General features: G+C 40.1%; 2 protein-coding genes across 3 annotated transcripts; both read left to right on the forward strand.

Moving 5' to 3' along the window:
* Positions 1–1,690: 1,690 nt before the first annotated feature.
* On the forward strand, positions 1,691–12,030 carry LOC133026387 (major histocompatibility complex class I-related gene protein-like). The gene is made up of 8 exons (XM_061093286.1): positions 1,691–1,831; positions 3,291–3,551; positions 7,347–7,625; positions 8,618–8,920; positions 9,230–9,343; positions 9,632–9,649; positions 9,914–9,998; positions 10,351–12,030. The coding sequence occupies exons 1-7, from the start codon at positions 1,777–1,779 to the stop codon at positions 9,991–9,993; spliced, it is 1,110 nt and encodes a 369-aa protein (XP_060949269.1). The 5' UTR covers positions 1,691–1,776; the 3' UTR covers positions 9,994–9,998; positions 10,351–12,030.
* A 940-nt stretch (positions 12,031–12,970) lies between these two features.
* On the forward strand, positions 12,971–21,249 carry LOC133026388 (major histocompatibility complex class I-related gene protein-like). Of its 2 annotated transcripts, XM_061093287.1 has the most exons (9): positions 12,971–13,270; positions 14,708–14,968; positions 15,746–16,024; positions 18,358–18,660; positions 18,963–19,070; positions 19,419–19,436; positions 19,854–19,871; positions 20,136–20,199; positions 20,545–21,249. In XM_061093287.1, exons 1-8 carry the CDS (start codon positions 13,216–13,218, stop codon positions 20,192–20,194), a joined length of 1,101 nt encoding a protein of 366 aa, XP_060949270.1. In that variant the 5' UTR covers positions 12,971–13,215; the 3' UTR covers positions 20,195–20,199; positions 20,545–21,249. The 2 variants fall into 2 exon arrangements, with proteins under 2 accessions (XP_060949270.1, XP_060949271.1); XM_061093288.1 differs by lacking the exon at positions 19,854–19,871.
* The last annotated feature ends 153 nt before the right edge of the window (positions 21,250–21,402 follow it).

The following is a 21,402-nucleotide window of genomic DNA, read 5'->3' on the forward strand; positions in this document are numbered from 1 at the left end:
TGATTTAATAGATTTTTAAGAATTTACAGTTAGGTTTAATTCTGTTTTAATTTCACGAAAACCCCAAAATAAAACTGAAAAGGATCATTTAAAATGTTAAAAAAAAAAAAAAAGGTTAAATTTATATTTACATTTTCCTAGAACAAAACAAACAACAGTAATATTAAAACTAACAAGAAAATCATCTTTATATAATTTGAGCAATTAACCTAAGATTACAAATATTGTGTCTATAACTATATATTAATACACTTTTTACACTACAACGCGGGAGATTTATAACCGAGGGACAAGAACCAAATACTACGAGATAAACTGTATAATGTTCTGATTTAATAGATATTTAAGAATTTAGAGTTAGGTTTAATTCTGTTTTAATCTCACGAAAGCCCCAAAATAAAACTGAAAAAGATCATTTAAAATGGAAAAAAAAGGTTAAATTTATATTTACAGTTTCCTAAAATAAAACAAACAACAGTATTCTTAAAACTAACAAGAAAATCATCTTAATATAATTTGAGCAATTAACCTAAGATTACAAATATTGTGTCTATAACTATATATTAATACACTTTTTACACTACAACGCGGGAGATTTATAACCGAGGGACAAGAACCAAGTACTACGAAATAAACTTTATAATGTTCTGATTTAATAGATTTAAGAATTTAGAGTTAGGTTTAATTCGGTTTTAATTTCATGAAAATCCCAAAATAAAACTGAAAAAGATGATTTAAAATGTAAAAAAAAAAGGTTAAATTTATATTTACAGTTTTCTAGAATAAAACAAACAACCGTATTATTAAAACTAACAAGAAAATCATCTTTATATAATTTGAGCAATTAGACTCAGATTACAAATATTGTGTCTATAACTATATATTAATACACTTTTTACACTACAACCTGGGAGATTTATAACCGAGGGACAAGAACCAAATATTAGGAGATAAACTGTTTAATGTACTGATTTAATAGATTTAAGAATTTAGAGTTAGGTTTAATTCTGTTTTAATCTCACGAAAACCCCAAAATAAAACTGAAAAAGATTATTTAAAATGTAAAAAAAAAAGGTTAAATTTATATCGACAGTTTCCTAGAGTAAATCAAACAACAGTATTATTAAAACTAACAAGAAAATCATCTTTATGTAATTTGATACGAGCATTGACCTAATATTACAAATATTGTGTCTATAACTATATATTAATACACTTTCTTGCAAGAGTAGACAATAGCTTCAGAGGGGGCATGATTCTCGTCTGACTCTAGCTGTCATATACAAATTGATCAGGATCTACGTGTCCTAGGTTTCTAAATTAAACACAGTCAGTATAAATCTAGTGGGGGAGGGAGGCGAACTGGGACAGATGGAAGAGCAGAGGAACCAAGAAACCCCAAAAATTCATAGAAAGACAAACAAAGCAGCACAATTTTTACTATAGGAATAAAACACAACTATTTAGACAAAATGTAGACACCTTAAATTGGTACATTTTGGTCTCTCTGGTCTTTATTCTACAAAAAAACATCGTCACAAGCAGGTTTCTACTTTCACTTCTCCCTTCTACAACCTCAGTGGATGAGTTTCACCCGGTTTCAAGTGACTCAGAGGCTGATTCTAAATTCCCATTGGCTCAGAGGATGTCTCCGCCTCACAGTTTGTCCTCTTCTCCCCTGGTTCCGTCTCTTTTCTCCACAGTGCGTCTCTCTCTATGTAAAGACAGGAGCTCATCTACCTTCAGTCCAGTAAAGAGGAAACACCAGCGCTCACCATGTTCTCTGTGCTTTCCCTGCTTCTACTGGCAGGAGCACACAGCGCGACGGCAAGTGAGTTAAAGTCCAAGTTTCTACTTTATTTGATTGTGTTTGGTCGATTTGAAGTGAAAGGGAAAATGCTCCATGTTTTGAAAAGACACTAAAATGATTTGAGGTCTATTGTTATGTTTGATGATTGGTTCCTTCGTTGCAGATTTGAGAAGTTTAATAACGTTTCAAAGACTTGATTTAAAAAGTTCATGTTGGTGAATGTCATCGATCTCATGTAAGAAGGAAAGATTCTAATCTATTTCTGAAAAGATCAACTGAACAGGGACTTTTCTTTCTTTGATTCCTGACCGTTATTTGATTTCTTACTCTGGTCAGAACCATTAAAATCCTCAAGGTCCGAACTGGTTCTGGACGAAATGACGCAGCGATTCTGAAGCGAAAGAGTTCAACAGACTTCGATGAATCAAGAAACACGAAGCCACTTTTAAACTCATCGATAAAACAAATAGTTTCTTGTCTTGTGCACATTATGAATTGTTATTTATGTAAATATATATATTTTATCATCATTTTTATTATTTATGATTCATCTCCCAGCGACTCAAACACCGAAACTGTGTACACTGACAAATAGGGCGACGACTCAGGTTTCGTTTTTTATTTTAGTCAGTAGATGGCGCTGTTTCCATAGTAACAGGAACCTGCTGAGGACAAACAGCTTCCTGCTTTGTTGGTACAATGTTCAACATCATGTAGGCTGATAAAGACCGTGAGTGACGTCACTGACATGAGATATTACTAATTAATGATCAGTTATCAATGTGACCTCCTCCTCCAATACAATCAACACACATTGTTGTTTTTGGACGCATTATTAGATTTATAGTTATTTATAATGAAGCTTATGTTTAAAATTTAAACATCGAGTCTCAATTTCATGTCTTTGTCATAAGTATTTGACTTTGACATCTTATGAATCAGTGCCAACACACAGAGGAATTATTTATTAAAACCTAATGAACATGTTGTCATATTGTTATTGCTGTCAAATATTTTCTGAGTCTATACATTGAACAAATAGTCAATATGTAAAAATATACCACTTTGTTTGGTAATTAGGTCCAATATAAATGTATATGTGTATATATAGATAAATATATATTGATATATAAAGAGAGAGAAACCAATTATTTAAAGACTTTAAGGATAAAAGTACGATCGAGTAACTGAAAATGTAAGTAGGTTTCACTTCGCGTTAAATAATCTGCAGTAGAAAATATTATTTTCTAATATTAAACATTTGAGTCGTTAGATTGAAACCATTTTTAAGACGTAGCAGAATATTCAAAGTAAAGAGCGTCTGGACTCTGGAGCAGACGTTTTATCTATGATTGTGTTTTTGCGTTTGTTTCCCTCACAACAGCTGAAGTTGTGTTGAATGTGCTTCATGTCTTCTTGACTCTCAGTGATTTATAAACAGTCTGAAAACTAAAGACATGACTTGAACTTTTTCTTGCAGGGCTTCACTCTCTGAAGTATTTCTACACTGGGTCGTCTCAAGTCCCAAACTTTCCAGAGTTTGTGGGTGTTGGTTTGGTTGATGATGTTCAGATGATTCACTATGACAGCAACACAGAGAAAGCAGAACCCAAACAGGACTGGATGTTAAAGGCAACTGATGCACAGTTCTGGGAGAGGAACACTGGGAACTTTTTTGGTTCACAGCAGGTCTTCAAAGTCGGCATTGAAAACTTAAAGGAACGCTTCAACCAAACTGGAGGTTTGTTTACATTTCACTCTCTAATAATAACACAACACACACACAGACACACACTCTCTCTCACATTCTCACACACATGCACACAATCACACTCACTTTTAAACACGAATCACAAACATGTGATCAATAGATTTTTAAATGATCAGATTGTTTTTTATCAAGTAAAAATCTCAGATGTTTTGTGATGTTTCTTAAATATCAGAGTTTGTTGCTTCTCGTACTTTTTGATGAATTAAAAACAGTCACAGACATTTTCACTTTATTCTGATATTTTATATTATTATATAAGATTCACACAAACGCAGAGTCAAAGAAGTGTGTGTGTGTGTGAGTTTCTGTGTGTGTGTGTGTGTGTGTATGTATTTGTGTCTCTGCGTGCGTGTGTCTCTGTGTGTGTGTATCTCTGTGTGTGTCTGTGTCTCTGTGTGTGTGTGTGTGTGTGTCCTTCTGTGTGTGTATCTGTGTGTGTGTGTGTGTCTCTCTCTCTGTGTGTGTGTGTGTGTGTGTGTGTGTGTGTGTGTCTCTGTGTGTGTGTGTGTTTGTGTGTGAGAGAGTGTGTTTGTGTCTGTGTGTGAGAGAGTGTGTGTGTGTGTGTGTGTCTGTGAGTGTGTGCAGGGGCGGCCCCTGGCATAGGCGAAATAGGCGGTTGCCTAGGGCGCAAAATGCCGAGAGGGCGGCACAAGAGACTGATTTATCATGACGTGACACATGCAATATAAAACAATACATTCACATCACAACATCATCGTCTAAACCCGGGGACGCACCGGAGATAGAAGCGCCGCGAAAGCGGTCCGACTCCTTGCCGCGCCCATGTTAAATAATTGGGCTGTTCGCACTTGCAGCGTTGTCCCGGGAAGCTGCGGGAAGCTACGCGGCCGGCTTGCGATCTGCAGCAAGGGTTCCGGGGTCTCTTCTATTTTTTTTTCTGCTCGCCGCGAGCAAATCGGGCCGGAAAACACACAATTTACACAAATTGATATATCTTAAGCGATATAAGTGATATATTATATACATGATTAAATATACATCCCATATTTCGATTTCTCTGCTGTTCTCCTGGAGTTTCATTTCCCTGATTATTGCCGCCACATGATGAAATTTCCCCATCTTCAATTACCTAATCCACACATTTGTCAGTTGATAGAAACACACAAGCACATACTCTCTTGTGTGTGTGTGTGTGGGGGGGGGGGGGGGGGTGTTAGACTGTGGTAAGAGTCGAAGATGAGTCAAAAAGGATTAAATTATCAGGTGCTCGATTCAGAAAACGCAGCAAAGTAGAGGAGGAGAAGAAAGAACAATATAGAGGTACATCATTTTTTTTGTGGACATGACATGATATGCTGTCAGTACAGCTGATTTCAGACTATTTATATTTTTATTATATATTTTTATTATTTTTTATAGCTTACAATTTTGTCTGCCTGTGTGTGCATCTGTATACAATCCAAACGCTCTTGGGGATGCATGACAATTTGCGTGTGTATGTTGGGGGGGCGCCATTCTGAAATCCCGCTTCGGGCGCAAACATTGCCAGGGCCGGCCCTGTTTGTGTGTGTGTGTGTGTGTGAGAGAAAGTGTTTGTGTCTGTGTGTGAGAGAGTGTGTGTGTGTGTGAGTTTGTGTGTTTGTGAGTGTGTGTATGTGTCTCTGAGTGTGTGTGTGTGAGAGAGAGTATGTATGTGTATGTGTGTGATAGAGTGTGTGTGAGTTTGTGTGTTTGCGAGTGAGTGTATGTGTCTGTGAGCAGCGCCGCCGCTCCCATAACGCGCACTACACGCTGTGCGTAGGGCACCAAGTCCTGAGGGGGCACCAAAAAATAGGAAACTGAAAAATCATCATAGTTATAATAATTATGTAGCCGAGCGTTTGGTTGTATCATAGGTCCGGCCTCAGCCGACAAAGGACACGAGAGCAGGTCATGCGTTTATTTTCTGTTCACTTTACAACTTCACTCATCACAGCGCCCACTTCCTTGAAAACCCCCTTTCAAAATAAGAGTCACTACCAACTAGGGTTGGGTACCGAGAACCGGTTCCAATATGGAACCGGTTCCAATACAACCGGTACCTGCCCGGACCGAAATGCAACGGAGATTTCGGTGCCTCATTTCGGTGCCTGAGCCAATTGAAGACTGAGGTCTCCGCTCGTCCCGCCTCCTCACACTTCCGCTCCTTCCTTCGCGGGAAGCGGCGGCTCCCGTCGGGCCCCTGCAGCCGCGGCTGCCGGTGGACAGACTGTTGTCCCCGCGCTGCCCGCGCCCCGCGTGCGTCAGGGCTCCTGTGCAGGTGGGGGTGAGGGGATTCCCCCCCCCCCCCCCCGGGCGCATTTCCTCCTTGGCGGTGCTCCGGGACCGGCTCGGGCGGGAGGAACGAAGACCACGCCGAGAAATGTTTCATAAAAGCGACCGCATTTTAGGGGGACGAAGGCGGGGGGCAGCCTGCCTGCGACAGCCCCCGCCGCGGAGACATGGGGGGGGGGGGGTCTCCGAGTGATGGAAAAGCGACCCTCAGTCTTCATTTGGCTCAGGCACCGAAGTCAGAGTCACGAGTCAGAGTGTGTGTGTTTTGTATTTATTTTTATTTATTTAAGTATAGTGTAAACTTTTGTTAATAGTTCGTATGTTATTCATAGTTTTAAGTTCAAAAGGGTTTTGTATTTATTTATATTTATAATCTACTTTAAACAGTTAATATATTTGTTAATAAAAAAGCCTTTCTTAGTCAAGTATCGTTTTGTGCACTTTTTTTGAAAAAAGTATCTGTTCAGGCACCGTTTAGGCACCGGTATCGTTTTAAAAGTATCGGTTAGGAACCGGTATCGGATAAAAACCAAACGATACCCATCCCTACTACCAACAACCCACTTAGAACAGGAAATACAAATCAACCCTAGACAATAACGTCATTAAATAAAATAGCTTACAATTATAATGCGGATATTATTTCAGTATAGAAATATTAGGCAGCTTTTAGGCATGTGTATCACAAAACAGGCAGAACAAGAGATATATTTAATTGCTCAAAAAAAAAGTTAAGATGGTGCTCTGAAAGCACAAGTCCTGTCATTGAGAGTCCATCAGCAGGTGACAATGTAGAGACCTGTGTGCCCCCTCCAACTGATCCTGCTCTTTGTCCGCCACAAGTTTAAGACGCGGATCGTGTTGAAATAGTACGAAGAGGTCCATTTAAAATCCCTTCAGATTTAAATTTTCCAAGGGGACTAGATGGCAGGTCGTTTCATAGTAGCCTACAATTCAAAACACTCTCAAATGGAGAGAAAATCATAAGTTGGCTTGTTTACTCGCAACAAAGCAAAGCTGTGAAGATTTTCTCAATACTTGAATGTGTGTGTTTTAGCTGTTCTACATAGTGTGTTTACAAAGTAAAGTAAAATTGTGTGAATTATCTGCTTCTAAATATTTGCTTTATTGAAGAAGATTGCTAACTTGTATACTTCTGCTTTTATTTTTGTATTTATGGATGACTATTTAATTTCTACGGTGATTTTGCACATACCAATACTTGTGTGTATGTATGTTTTGGCTGTTCTGTGTACTGTGTTTACAAAGTAGATTTTTCTTTTTCGTTTTAATAAAATCTTAAACTGGCAGAAACAAAGGTTTTTTTCTCGGGGGGGGTGGGGGGGCATCATAAAGGAGTTATGCTTAGGGCACCAACATGGCTGGCAGCGGCACTGTCTGTGAGTGTGTGTGTGTGTGTGTGTGTGTGTGTGTGTGTCTGTGTGTGTGGTGAAGATGTGATAACAGCTCAGATCTCTGTCTCTCTCTCAGGTGTTCACATTTACCAGTACATGTACGGATGTGAATGGGACGATGAGACTGGAGAAGTTAATGGTTTTCGTCAGTATGGTTATGATGGAGAAGACTTCATATCATGGGACGTGGAGACAGGGACGTGGATCGCTCCAACACCAAAGAGTGTCATCACCAAACTGAAGTGGGATCAGGATAAAGCTCGTCTCATATATCTTAAGAACTACCTCCTCCAGGAGTGTCCTTCCTGGCTGAAGAAGTATCTGGAGCAGGGGAGGAGCTCTCTGCTGAGAACAGGTGACATCACAGAACCTCCATCAACTCAATGTTCCTCTTTCTTTCTCTGTGGCAGCTCTCTCTCTCTCTCTCTCTCTCTCTCTCTCTCTCTCTCTCTCTCTCTCTCTCTCTCTCTCTCTCTCTCTCTCTCTCTCTCTCTCTCTCTCTCGCTCTCTCTCTCTCTAACCTTCTCCCTCCTTCCCCCCCCTCTCTCTCTCTCTCTCTCTCTCTCTCTCTCTCTCTCTCTCTCTCTCTCTCTCTCTCTCTCTCTCTCTCTCTCTCTCTCTCTCTCTCTCTCTCTCTCTCACTGCTCTTTTCATGCCACCTCTCTGGTGACACCTAGTGGCCGCAGGCATCATGCTCTCGGGTCGTCCGTCCCATTGCTCTGAACACGATATCTCCAGAATGTCTTGAGGGAATTTCCTCAAATTTGGTGCAAACATTCACTTTGATTCTAAACATCAGCTGAAATAAATTTCTTCAAATATAGTACAAACATTCACTTTGGCACACAAATGAACTAAATACATTTTGGTGGACAAAAGTCAAAAGGTCAAGGTCACGGTAGTCGCGCAAAGTGTGTGTATGTTTTTTTGAACATGATTTCATAAGATCAGCTTCAGATTTGGTCAAAAGTTCACATGGACTCAAAGATTGATGGTTATTGATTAGATTTTGGTGCCTGGAGGTCAAAGGCCAAGGTCACAGTGACCTCATGTTACTGTGAATGTGACATAATAGCACTGCCCCTAGGGAACTTCATTACATCTGGCACAGTTCACTTGGAGTCACTGATGAATGGATTAGACCGGGTCCTCTGAAGGAAGCTGTCCCTGAATTGAGACCCAGCCGGAGCGTCCTCCCTCCTTTACGTCATATCGTCCTCCCCAGTGTCTTTGCATCACTTCAGCCTCTGTCTCTCACTCACATCTCACAGTCGGTTCACTTGTCTCGTATATTAACAGACATGACTAATGCAAAACCCATAAACTGTCTTTCTTTTTGCTCCCCAGAGCTTCCCAGGATTTCTCTCCTCCAGAAGTCTCCCTCCTCTCCAGTCACCTGCCACGCTACAGGTTTCTACCCCGACAGCGCCATGTTGTTCTGGAGGAAAGACGGGGAGGATCTTCATGAGGACGTGTACCGTGGAGAGGTTCTCCCCAACCATGACGGGACCTTCCAGATGAGCGCTGAGCTGAAGGTTTCCTCCATCTCCCCTGAGGACTGGAGGAGCTACGACTGTGTGTTCCAGATCTCTGGTGTGAAGGAGGACATCGTCACCAAACTGGACAAAGACTCAGTCGAGTCCAACAGAGGTGAGACTGGAACATTAAAGTCTCTGTTAAGACTTGACTGCTGCTCTGTTGTAGAAGATGAGTCCATGAAATGATTTAGTTATTGGAAGTAAAGTTTAAGACAAACCAGAGTGAATAAGCACAGATACAGTTATTATGTACAGATGAAAACTGAAAGTAGAAACAACAGCAGGACAAACTCACACGTTTAGTGTCTGTGTGTGTTTGTTGTGTCTCAGGACAGGATTGTGGTTCAGGAAGATTCTTGTCGTCCAACCTGCTTCATCTGTTCAGGTTGTGATGCTTTGTTTTTTTTATTCCCCTAAACAGAGAAGCCCATCAGCGTGACCACGACCACCATCACCATCATCATCATCGTTCTCGCTGTCGCTCTCGCTGTCGCTCTCGCCGTCATTGGATTCATCGTGTACAGGAAGAAGAAAGGTGAGAGACCAACACAGAAGCTTTGTCCCACAAAACAAACTTCAGTTCCTCACACACCAACATCTGTTTCAAGAGCTGCAGGGTTCACACACAGTTTTCTAACTTCCCTCTGCACCAGAGAATGTTTATAAAAAGCTCTGCACACAGCGTCCAGCACACAAACAATTAAAAGTGACAGAATGTTGTCGATGGTTTGAGGAGGATCGCCACGAGAGAAAAACATGACACAATCCTGTTTGTGTTTTTACTGTAATAACTGAAATCATTTGTATTATCTTTTTTTTTCAGCCCAAAGTACCTCACCTGGTAAGTAAAACTTCCATTTCTATTCTGCGACAAATGTTCACTCAGGCCTTGTCTACACTACTGCTCATATTTATTACAATCGATACGAGTCTCTCCACAGGAACCTGACCCAGTGCAGGACTCTAGTAAACCCTCTGTAGATTAGATAGGGTTGATTTTGTGCTGAAGAGAGTTTTCAGGACTGTTCTCTGCAGTGTTGGTGGTTTGTAATGAAAGTGTCTGTTCAGAGGAGGATGGACTAACGATGTGTTTCTGACCTCACAGCTGGAAAAGATCCAGGTGCCTTAGAGCCGCTGAAAACAGGTGATGGAGGTTCTAATTCTCCAAGTGAGACGTCCTCCTGAACACAGTGAGTTGCTTCATCTGTTCAACAAAACTGCCTCAAAATAAGTGCAAAGTAACATATGTGTGATCAGGTGTAAAACCTCTGTTTTGATTAGAAATAAAAACATCTGCTTAGAGCAAGAAACAGATCAGAAACCTTCACTTTGATAGGACAGTTTTAATGTTGAATTAAAACTCAATGATTAGCAATTACGCAACAATTTAAATGTAATAAACCCAATATTAAGTAAATATTGAGTAAATTTTAACTTCACTAAGAGAATCATGGAAATATTAGGTCTCAATACTGTAAATACATAAAAACTTGGCTTTGTGGAACTGAACATTTCATTTTTATTTATTTTTTCTCTCTTCAGGTTTATGGACGAGAAGCAGTGTCACCACAGTCTCTCCCTCACGCTGGGAATTCATTGATTATTCATCACTCAAATCATAAAGTGATTTTCAGGGTCAGACATTGATTTAAATACAATCAACACAAATCACAAATATGACAAAAAAATGGTGGCGTTGATTAAATTTTATCTTCTAGTTAAAAATAAGAAATGTAAACTTCCCTCTGAGAAACATATTGTTTAAATATTTCTAAATCAAATGAGGATTATTACTTTTTCTTTACCTGGAGTGAAGTAAAACACATTTTCAGAAACAATGAAAGTATCACAACACTGTTCACATGCAGTTAATTTAAAGATCATCTTAGTTACAGTTTTATATTCCTGGTGTTGGGGCATCCTTGTAAAATCATTAAAATAATAAAAAACTAAATACACATATATAGACACCCACACATCCACATCTTAGGGTCTGGAAATATAATCTGTCTCATGATTCCATATATCTGTTGGTATGTGACTCACGTATCTCGAGAACCGTTCATTTTATCAGCTTCACACTTGACCTGTGTGTTGTTCAGGGCCCAAGGAAGTGAAGCAATGAATCTGGTGTGATTTGGACAAGTGATACAATCAATGTTTATAGAATTCAAATAACTTTATAAATTACACACAATGAGTTGTTGTCACACACAGACTCACAACACGAGCATCTGTATAAAAGTAGTTTTCCAGATGTGTAAATATTTAGATTTTATTTTATTTCTAATTTGGCCTGAACAAGAAAGGTATTAATCCAGAGTTGCTTGTTTTTGTTTGTTCGGTTATATTCATGCTTTGCTGTGTTCTTCACCTTTAAAGTTCATTTGAGTGGAGATTATAAAAGGGTTGTGGGATGTTTTAAGTATCTCATGTGAAATTTTCTGTTAATATTTCCTGTTAGTTTTTAGGGACAAGAGACTTTTCTGTTTTAGCCTCGTTAACATTTACACTGCAAAATTGAAAAGGTTCGAATGGCGCAAAATAACCGACCTTATCTTTGGTGAGTTTTAAAAACTTCACATTTTCTCAAAGCTGCGAGTCCTAGTGTCCCTGCTCAGTCACATTCACTCACTCAGTGTTTGTTCTGTCCCACGTCAATAACACACATTGTCCACAAAGCTGTAAGGGGTATTTTAATCTTTCTGATTCTTGCATATGGACACTTGGGCATGCGGACTGGAGCAGCTGGGGATCGAACCTGTGCTCCTCTGGTTAGTGGACGATCCGGTCTACCTCCTGAGCCACAGCTGCCAAAGCATGCAGCTGCAGAACCAGAGTTTCTGTCCTGTATTCAACCTAAACACTCACCTTCATGACGTTAGGTCACGGTTCCCCTGATGAGACATGAGACGTGTCATATCACAAACGTTCCATTTTGTGTTTTGCCGACTTAACTTCAGCAACTTTACAAACTTAACTTAGTAAAGTTAGTTGAAGCAAATACGTTTAAAAATCCATTAAATATTCTCTGTTGATTATATTTAGAAATCGCAGTAACACATTTTCACGTTTTCATTTTTACAGTGTAGAAACTGAACGTTTGAGGCTCAATATTTCTTCTTGTGTCGGGTTTTTAAAATGAATGCTAAATTAAGCTGCTTTGCTGTTTCATTCCTTTTGTACTTGTGTTTTTAATAAAGTCTCTGATGTTCTCTGGGATTTCTGCCTCTTTGTGATTCAATGTGTAGAAAAGTTCAACACCTCTGTGAAAGATCAAATGTTCATTATCGTCCCAGAGAATAAACTAATGTGGATTTGACCTGTAAGAGCAGCAAGGAAAAAGCTATTTGGTCAAACCTGTGACTCTCACCAGCAAAAAGACATTTTGCACATGGCAAGAAAAATGTAAAATCTGAACCAAAACAGTTTTGCTGATTGTTCATCCAGCTGATAACCACAAGTCATGACCCTGAAGGATCCTGTGGGTGTTAACCTCGGGTCTTCATTCTACACAAATTACATCGTCACCAGCACATCTTTACTTTCACGGTTTTTATTACCGCCTGAATATTTTTTGGTGAAGCCTGCAGGTGACTCTAGCTGGGACTTATGAGCTGGAAAACACAATGGGACCACAGCATGAAGCCAAGTTCAAATTTGATAACAATACCACAGAAAATTAATATTTTACACCTGTTTTTCTGAGGGTAGGTCTAGGCATTTTCCATTTGGAGACTCCAAATTACCCTTGGTAACCATGGTCACACACTTTCACACTGAAACATTCAAACACACACACACACCTCCTCCAGATAAGAAGTGACACATACAGACACACACAGAGTGAAGCGCGCCATACACACAAAACTACAACACAACCCTTGTTTGCCCTTTACGCACAGCTGTTCGTCATTACGCAGTGTCTGTAGCTTGACACCGTGACGCGTCACATCTGCATGTTGGAAATCTCATTGGCTAAAAGACACGTCAGTCATCAGAACAATCGGTTGCTATTGGCTCAGTCTTTACATGACAGATGAGGGGCGGGCTCTGTGCGTCAACGAGGTGTCTCGTTGGCTATTGTAGTCTGTGGACAGCCCATGCCAGCTCCTATTGGTCAAGTGAGCTGTCAATCAAAAGTTTAGAGTCTACCCGTTATTTGTGATATCAAGACATCCGCTGTGTTTACATGCCGTCTGACTGAGAAGTTGATTGTACCAGCTGTGGGGATCGGATCTTGAAATGGATTGTATTGGTCGAATCACAAGAATCGCAGCTTTCCAAAGATATGGAAATATAACCAGTTTTGTAAACAACAATGTTTGAGACCTTTTCGACTCGGCTCGCCTCTCCCCTGGTTTCTGGAGGAAGGAGCTCATCTACCTTCAGTCCACCAAGGTCACTATGTTCTCTGTGCTTTCCCTGCTTCTACTGACAGGAGCACACAGCGCGACGGCAAGTGAGTTAAACTACACGTTTCTACTTTGTTTTATTGTGTTTGGTCGATTTGAGAAGTTTAATAATGTTTCAAAGACATGATTTAAAAAGTTCATGTTGGTTAATGTCATCGATCTCACGTAAGAAGGAAAGATTATATTCTATTTCTGAAAAGATCAAATGAACAGGGACTTTTCTTTCTGGTTCTGGACGAAATGACGCAGTGATTCTGAAGCTGTAAACTGACAAATAAGGCGAAGACTCAGGTTTCGGTTTGTTATGTAGTCAGTAGATGGCGCTGTTTCCATAGTAACAGGAACCTGCTGAGGACAAACAGCTTCCTGCTTTGTTGGTACAATGTTAAACATCATGTAGGCTGATACAGACCGTGAGTGACGTCACTGACATTAGATATTTCTAATTAATGATCTGTTATCAAAGTGACCTCCTCCTCCAATACAATCAACACACATTGTTACTAACACAAAACACAAATTCATCTCTAATGTAAATTATGTCAGTGAATAGAAGCAGGGAGACAGAATCAGGACGAGGCTGCCTCCATGATGAATACATGACAGATGTGTTAATACTTTCTAATGTGATAACATCTGCACTGAAGCCGGACTGCTGGATGTGAGTCTGTCACAGATATGAAGGTTTCAGCCTTTATGTTTACACACATGCACCAAGTGTATTTTTACAGAATAAACAAAGAAGATGTGCATTTATCTTTACATTGCATAAAAAATGTATTTAAAAAACATATGTTTATTTTCTGAATTCAAGTTCTGTTTGGACGCATTATTAGATTTATAATGAAGCTTATGTTTAACATTTAAACATCAAGTCTCAATTACTTGTCTTTGTTATAAGTGTTTGACTTTGACATCTTAGGAATCAGAGCCAAACACACAGATGAATTGTTTTCAGTCGATGGATCTGAATCAGAAATGTTGTTGACAACCTAATGAACATGTTGTCAAATGTTTCCTGAGTCTATACATTTAAAAAAAATATTCCCCTCCTATAACAATGTGTCCCACTTTGTTTTGTTAAATGGGTCAAGTATGAATCTATATGTGTATATATGGATAAATATATATTGATACATAAAGAGAGAGAAACCAACTATTAAAGGACTTTAAGAATAAAAGTCTCATCGAGTAACTGGAAATTTAAGTAGTTTCACTTCACATTAAATACTCTGCAGTAGAAAATATTATTTTCTAATATTAAATATTTGAGTCTTTGGATTGAATCCATTTTTAAGACGTAGCAGAATATTCAAAGTAAAGAGAGTCTGGACTCTGGAGCAGACGTTTTATCTATGAATGTGTTTTTGTGTTTGTTTCCCTCACAACAGCTGAAGTTGTGTTGAATGTGCTTCATGTCTTCTTGACTCTCAGTGATTTATAAAACAGTCTGAAAACTAAAGTCATGACTTGAACTTTTGCAGGGCTTCACTCTCTGAAGTTTTTCTACACTGCGTCGTCTCAAGTCCCAAACTTTCCAGAGTTTGTTGGTGTTGGTTTGGTTGATGATGTTCAGATTGAATACTATGACAGCAACACAATGAAAGCAGAACCCAAACAGGACTGGATGTTAAAGGCAAATGATGCACAGTTCTGGAAGAGGGAGACTAGGAACTATTTCCGTGCACAGCAGGACTTCAAAAACGACATTGAAATCTTAAAGGAACGCTTCAACCAAACTGGAGGTTTGTTTACATTTCACTCTCGAATAATAATACAACACACACACATACACACACTCTCTCTCACACTCTCACACACATAAACATTTTCACTTCTTTCTGATATTTTCTTCAGTTTTAACAAGTAATTGATTAATTTAAAAAATACATAATCAACAAGAATGATTAGTTTGAACCTTAAATATATAAAACAAACAGCAGAGCAGCAGATGAACGTCCCTGTGTTGACCACAGTATGTCCACAAAGTCATAAACACAACAGAGAATTACACGATTAGATTAGATTCACACAAACACAGAGTCAAAGCCAGAAGACATTTATATACTGTCGTGCTGAAAAGACATTAAACTTATGACTTGATCAGCAGAAAGTAATAAAGATCAACAACTGTGAATGAGTTGTTATCAGTAAACTCAGTGGAAGGATGTGTTGTGGGTCAGAGAAGAACTCATGAAACTCAGGAGCAGATCCAGGATCAGCTTTTATCTCTTTAGGGTTTTCAACGGTTTCCTTGATTTTCAGAGAGTTTGTGTGTGTGTGTGTGTGTGTGTGTGTGTGTGTGTGTGTGTGTGTGTGTGTGTGTGTGTGTGTGTGTGTGTGTGTGTGTGTGTGTGTGTGTGTGTGTGTGTGTGTGTGTGTGTGTGTGTGTGTGTGTGTGTGTGTGTGTGTCTCTCTCTCTCTCTCTCTCTCTCTATGTGTGTCTCTGTCTATCTGTGTGTGTGTCTCTGTGTGTGACTGTGGTGAATATGTAACAGCTCAGATCTCTGTCTCTCTCTCAGGTGTTCACGTTTACCAGTGGATGTACGGATGTGAATGGGACGATGAGACTGGAGAAGTTAATAGTTTTAATCAGGAGGGTTATGATGGAGAAGACTTCATATCATTGGACGTGGAGACAGAGACGTGGATCGCTCCAACTCCAAAGAGTGTCATGACAAAACTGAGTAGGGATCAGGATAAAGTTGGACTAGAATTGAATAAGTATTACTACACACAGCTGTGTCCTTCCTTTCTGAAGATGTTCCTGGAGCAGGGGAGGAGCTCTCTGCTGAGAACAGGTGACATCACAACGAGAGCAAATACACAAACACCTGCTGGACTCAGTCTGCTCCCTGTCTGTTATCATCACTCTCTCTCTCTCTCTCTCTCTCTCTCTCTCTCTCTCTCCTTTTCCTTTTTCTCTTCCTCTTCCTCTTCCTCTTCCTCTTCCTCTTCCTCTTCCTCTTCCTCTTCCTCTTCCTCTTCCTCTTCCTCTTCCTCCTCCTCCTCCTCCCTCTTTCTCTCCTCCCTCCTCTCTCTCTCTCTCTCTCTCTCTCTCTCTCTCTCTCTCTCTCTCTCTCTCTCTCTCTCTCTCTCTCTCTCTCTCTCTCTCTCTCTCTCTCTCACTGCTCTTTTCATGCCTCCGCTCTGGCGACACCTAGTGGCCTCAGGCATCATGCCCTTGGTCGTCCATCCCATTGCTCTGAACACGATATCTCCAGAATGTCTTGAGGGAATTTCCTAAAAAATTGGTGCAAACATTCACTTTGACTCACAAATTACCTGAAAACTTTTTGATGGACAAAGGTCAAAAGGTCAAGGTCACGGTAGCTGCATCTTGGGAACGGGGATGACGGTGGATGTTTTGAGGCATACGGGTACAACACATTCAGCCAGTGAGGAGTTGAAGATGTCCATGAACACTGGAGAAAGCTGGTCTGCACAGTGCCTCAGTGTGGGGGGGAGACAGCGTCTGGTCCAGCTGCCTTGGGGGGGTTCAGTCTCTATAGAAGCTTGTTTACATCTCTCTCCTGAATTTAGAGAGGTGTGATGCGGGGAATGGAGCAGTCTGGGGCCATTTTGTGGGGGGGATAGTGTCTTTGTCCAGGCTGGGAAGAAGAGGTGTGATAGCTGTGTCTTTCGAATCTACAGTAAAAGTCATTCAGTTCGTTTACAAGTTTCAGGTCTTCCACAGAGTGGGGGGATTTGGTTTTGCAACCGGTGATCACCCGAAGGCCTTTCCAGACTGACGTATGTAGTTGCTCGTAGAATTGCTAAGCTTGGCAAACCCAATACAATTGCCGAAACACTGATTTTGCCGGCCGCGCAAGACGTGTAGAATAATGATAGGAGAGAGCGCAGCTGCTAAACTCAGCGTAATACATATGTCAAATGACAATGTGTCACGCCGAATATCAGAAATGTCTAGTGATATCAAAGAGCAACTAATACACTACATTCAAATCAGTCCTTACTATGCACTGCAGCTGGACGAATCCACAGACATCGCTGGACAGGCCCAGCTTCTCACTTACGTCAGGTATGTGCGGGAAAAGGAAATTGAGAAGGACATCCTGTTTTGCCGGCCTCTTCAGACACAGGGGAGGCAATCTTTAATGTCCTTGACTCGTTAATCCAAGACCGTGGTTTGGGCTGGGGAAAGTGTATTGGCCTCTGCACAGATGGAGCACGGTCGATGACAGGGCTAAGCGTGCAGAATCAGTTTGGGTCATATTTCAAAGACGTCTATCGTTCATTCGCCTGGGTTTGTAATCCATTTCTCTGCTCAGCAGACGAGCTGTCAATAGACATGCAAGAGCAGCTTATTGAGCTGAAGTGTGACGCTAGACTAAATCATCTGTTTACCACCTCCCCTCTTTGGTCATTCTGGGTAGCAATGATGCCGGAATACCCTCAGCTTTGTGACACAGCCTTACAAATGATCCTCCTTTTCGCGTTGACTTATTTGTGCAAGGCAGGCTTTTCAAGACTGACTCCGCTCAAAACCAAATATCAGGCTATGGTTGTCAAACATTGCCCCAAGATTTGAGGACCTTTGCAAGGCAAAGCAGGCTCATGTCTCATAGATTTTTTTTTAAGATCACAACAGGCCCATAGTAATAACAGTATCCTAATGATAGCAATAGTAACACTTATTATTATTATGATAATAATAATAATATAATAACATTGGTCGATTACCAATAATTATAATAATAATATAATGATTGTTATAATAATAAAAGCATACAGGCTCACATAGATGCTAATATTAATAGCCTACTAATAGGCCTACTACTACTGATCATAATAATAATAATAATAACAATAAAAATAATAAATAGTTAACCTGAACCTGCACTCACTTTGCACTCTAACAGAAAATACCAACATTAATCTGAAGTGATCAGGACCTGTCCACTACAGGAAGTTTACTTCATAAATACTGTGATATAAAACCTGTCAATAAATACTGTGATATTACTTTTACGTCATATCGTCCACCCCAGTGTCTTTGCATCACTTCAGCCTCTGTCTCTTACTCACATCTCACAGTTTGTTCACTTGTCTCGTATATTAACAGACATGACTAATGCAAAACCCATAAACTGTCTTTCTTTTTCCTCCCCAGAGCTTCCCAGGATTTCTCTCCTCCAGAAGTCTCCCTCCTCTCCAGTCACCTGCCACGCTACAGGTTTCTTCCCCGACAGCGCCATGTTGTTCTGGAGGAAAGACGGGGAGGATCTTCATGAGGACGTGTACCGTGGAGAGGTTCTCCCCAACCATGACGGGACCTTCCAGATGAGCGCTGAGCTGAAGGTTTCCTCCATCTCCCCTGAGGACTGGAGGAGGTACGACTGTGTGTTCCACATCTCTGGTGTGAAGGAGGACATCGTCACCAAACTGGACAAAGACTCAGTCCAGTCCAACAGAGGTGAGACTGGAACATTCTAGTCACTGTTAAGACTCGACTGCTGCTCTGTTGTAGGAGATGAGTCCATGAAATGATTTAGTTACTGGAAGTAAAGTTTAAGACAAACCAGCGTGAATAAGCACAGATACAGTCATTATGTACAGAAGAAAACTGAAAGTAGAAACAACAGCATGACAAACTCACACGTTTAGAGTCTGTGTGTGTTTGTTGTGTCTCAGGACAGGATTGTGGTTCAGGGAGATTCTTGTCGTTGCTTCATCTGTTCAGGTTGTGATGCTTTGTTTTTTTATTCCACTCAACAGAGAAGCCCATCAGCGTGACCACCATCATCATCATCATCATCGTTCTCGCTGTCACTCTCGCTGTCGCTCTCGCTGTCATTGGAGTCATCGTGTACAAGAGGAAGAAAGGTGAGAGACCAACACAGAAGCTTTGTCCAATATTTTTCTGGTGGTTTGATTTCAGACTTTCTAATTAATGCTCGTTCAGATCAAACCTCATGAAACAAACTTCAGTTCCTCACACATCAACATCTGTTTCAAGAGCTGCAGGGTTCATACACAGTTTTCTAACTTCCCTCTGCACCAGAGACTGTTTATAAAAAGCTCTGCACACAGCGTCCAGCTCACAAACAATAAAAAGTGACAGAATGTTGTCGATCGTTTGAGGAGGATCGCCACGAAAGAAAAACATGACACAATTCAGTTTGTGTTTTTACTGTAATAACTGAAATCATTTTTATTTTCTTTTTATTTCAGCCCAAAGTACCTCACCTGGTAAGTCAAACTTCTATTTCTGTTCTGTTTTCTTTTTTTACTAACATGCTCCCCAAACACCTCTTTGGTCCACTTTGTGCTGGTCCACTTTGTACTGGTCCACTTTGTACTGGTCCACTCTGTACTGGTCCACTCTGTACTGGTCCACTTTGTACTGGTCCACTTTGTACTGGTCCACACCGGCGACAGTCAGGTCATGTTTTCAGGCTTTTCAACCGTTCGTCCCCATCTTGTGAACACGATATCTCAGGAATGCCTCGAGGGAATTTCTTCAAATTTGCCACAAATGTTCACTTCAAAAGTGACAGAATGTTGTCGATCATTTGAGGAGGATCGCCACGAGAGAAAAACATTACACAATTCTGTTTGTGTTTTTACTGTAATAACTGAAATCATTGTATTTTCTTTTTATTTCAGCCCAAAGTACCTCACCTGGTAAGAAAAACTTCCATTTCTATTCTGACACAAATGTTCACTCAGGCCTTGTCTACACTACTGCTCATATTTATTTCAATGGATATGAGGCTCCCCACAGGAACCTGACCCAGTGCAGGACTCTAGTAAACCCTCTGTAGATTAGATAGTGTTCATTTTGTTCTTAAGAGAGTTTTCAGGACTGTTCCCTGCAGTGTTGGTGGTTTGTAATAAAAGTGTCTGTTCAGAGGAGGATGGACTAACGATGTGTTTCTGACCTCACAGCTGAAACAGATCCAGGTGCCTTACAGCCGCTGAATTCTCCAAGAGAGACTCCGTCCTGAAAACAGTGAGTTCCTTCATCTGTTTAATAAAAAACTGCTTCAAACTAAGAGCATAGTAACATATATGTGATCAGGTGTAAAACCTGTTTTTATTAAAAAGAAACCTTCACGTTAATAGGACAGATTAAATGTTGAATTAAAACTCAAATATCAGCAGTGACACAACAATTAAAATGTTAATAAACCCAATATTTAGGGCTTATCAATTTAATATTTGTGTATTTTTTTGAATAAACTTTAATTTTACTGAGAGAATCATGAAAATATTAGGTCTCAATACTGTGAATACATAAAATACGTGGCTATGTGGAACTGAACATTTCATTTTTATTTATTTTTTCTCTCTTCAGGTTTATGGACGAGAACTTTCTCTTCCCCATCGGGTCTAATGATCATTTTGAGAGGACATTTTCTGAAGGAGAAGCACTTTTCTAAGTCGCTTGCACGGTCCCATTTTTTAACCAATAATATATATATTATTGTTTGACGTTAGATATAGATAGATATCTGCTTGTGCAGCAAAGTCTTGTGATTCGCACTGTCTTCATATCTTACAGATAGGAGATACAGATTTTGAGTGAGAGCGTTTTGTTCCAGACGTTCTCCATAGCTCAGATCTCTCTAGCACAGGTGCGGTCATTAGTGAGGTACACACCCAGAGGAGGGGGGCCAAAGGGGCAAAGGGGGACAGTGGAATTCTTTATGTTAACGAATTCAGAGGAATTGATCAACACCGTATGTAGTGCAGTGGAGCAGACAGTGAGTCAGAGGTGGTGGGTTCAAGTTCAGGCGAGGCAAGAACTTTAATACTGCTTTTTTACTGCATTTTTAAATAGAAACATACAGAGTCGCCACCTACTGATCAGTATTAAAATAAAGTGCGAGCGATCGGTCCCAAATCGCTTGCACTGAAAATGAGGTTGTTTTAACTCCACTGTACATTGTAAGTCATAATTATGAGATAATTACTCCAAAATGTTTACTAATTAATCAAACATGTGATCAATAGATTTGTATATAAGAATTTTTTTTTTTAAGTAAAATTCTCAAATGTTTGTTGCTTCTCGTAGTTTTTGATTAATTGAAAACAGTCACAGTCATTTTCACTACTTTCTGATATTTTCTTCAGTTTAAACAAGCAAGTAATTGATTAGTTTGAACCTTAAATATATAAAATTAACAGTAGAGCAGCAGATGAACGTCCCTGT

This window comes from Limanda limanda, chromosome 19, assembly GCF_963576545.1.
Source record: "Limanda limanda chromosome 19, fLimLim1.1, whole genome shotgun sequence".
Lineage (NCBI taxonomy): Eukaryota > Metazoa > Chordata > Actinopteri > Pleuronectiformes > Pleuronectidae > Limanda > Limanda limanda.

Bases quoted from the DNA above. Each gene is read 5' to 3' on its own strand.
- LOC133026387 (XM_061093286.1), top strand. From the start codon at position 1,777: ATGTTCTCTGTGCTTTCCCTGCTTCTACTGGCAGGAGCACACAGCGCG. The intron at 3,552-7,346 runs GTTTGTTTACAT...TCTCTCTCTCAG, and splicing joins ACGCTTCAACCAAACTGGAG to GTGTTCACATTTACCAGTAC. The intron at 8,921-9,229 runs GTGAGACTGGAA...TCCCCTAAACAG, and splicing joins CTCAGTCGAGTCCAACAGAG to AGAAGCCCATCAGCGTGACC.
- LOC133026388 (XM_061093287.1), top strand. From the start codon at position 13,216: ATGTTCTCTGTGCTTTCCCTGCTTCTACTGACAGGAGCACACAGCGCG. The intron at 13,271-14,707 runs GTGAGTTAAACT...GAACTTTTGCAG, and splicing joins AGCACACAGCGCGACGGCAA to GGCTTCACTCTCTGAAGTTT. The intron at 14,969-15,745 runs GTTTGTTTACAT...TCTCTCTCTCAG, and splicing joins ACGCTTCAACCAAACTGGAG to GTGTTCACGTTTACCAGTGG.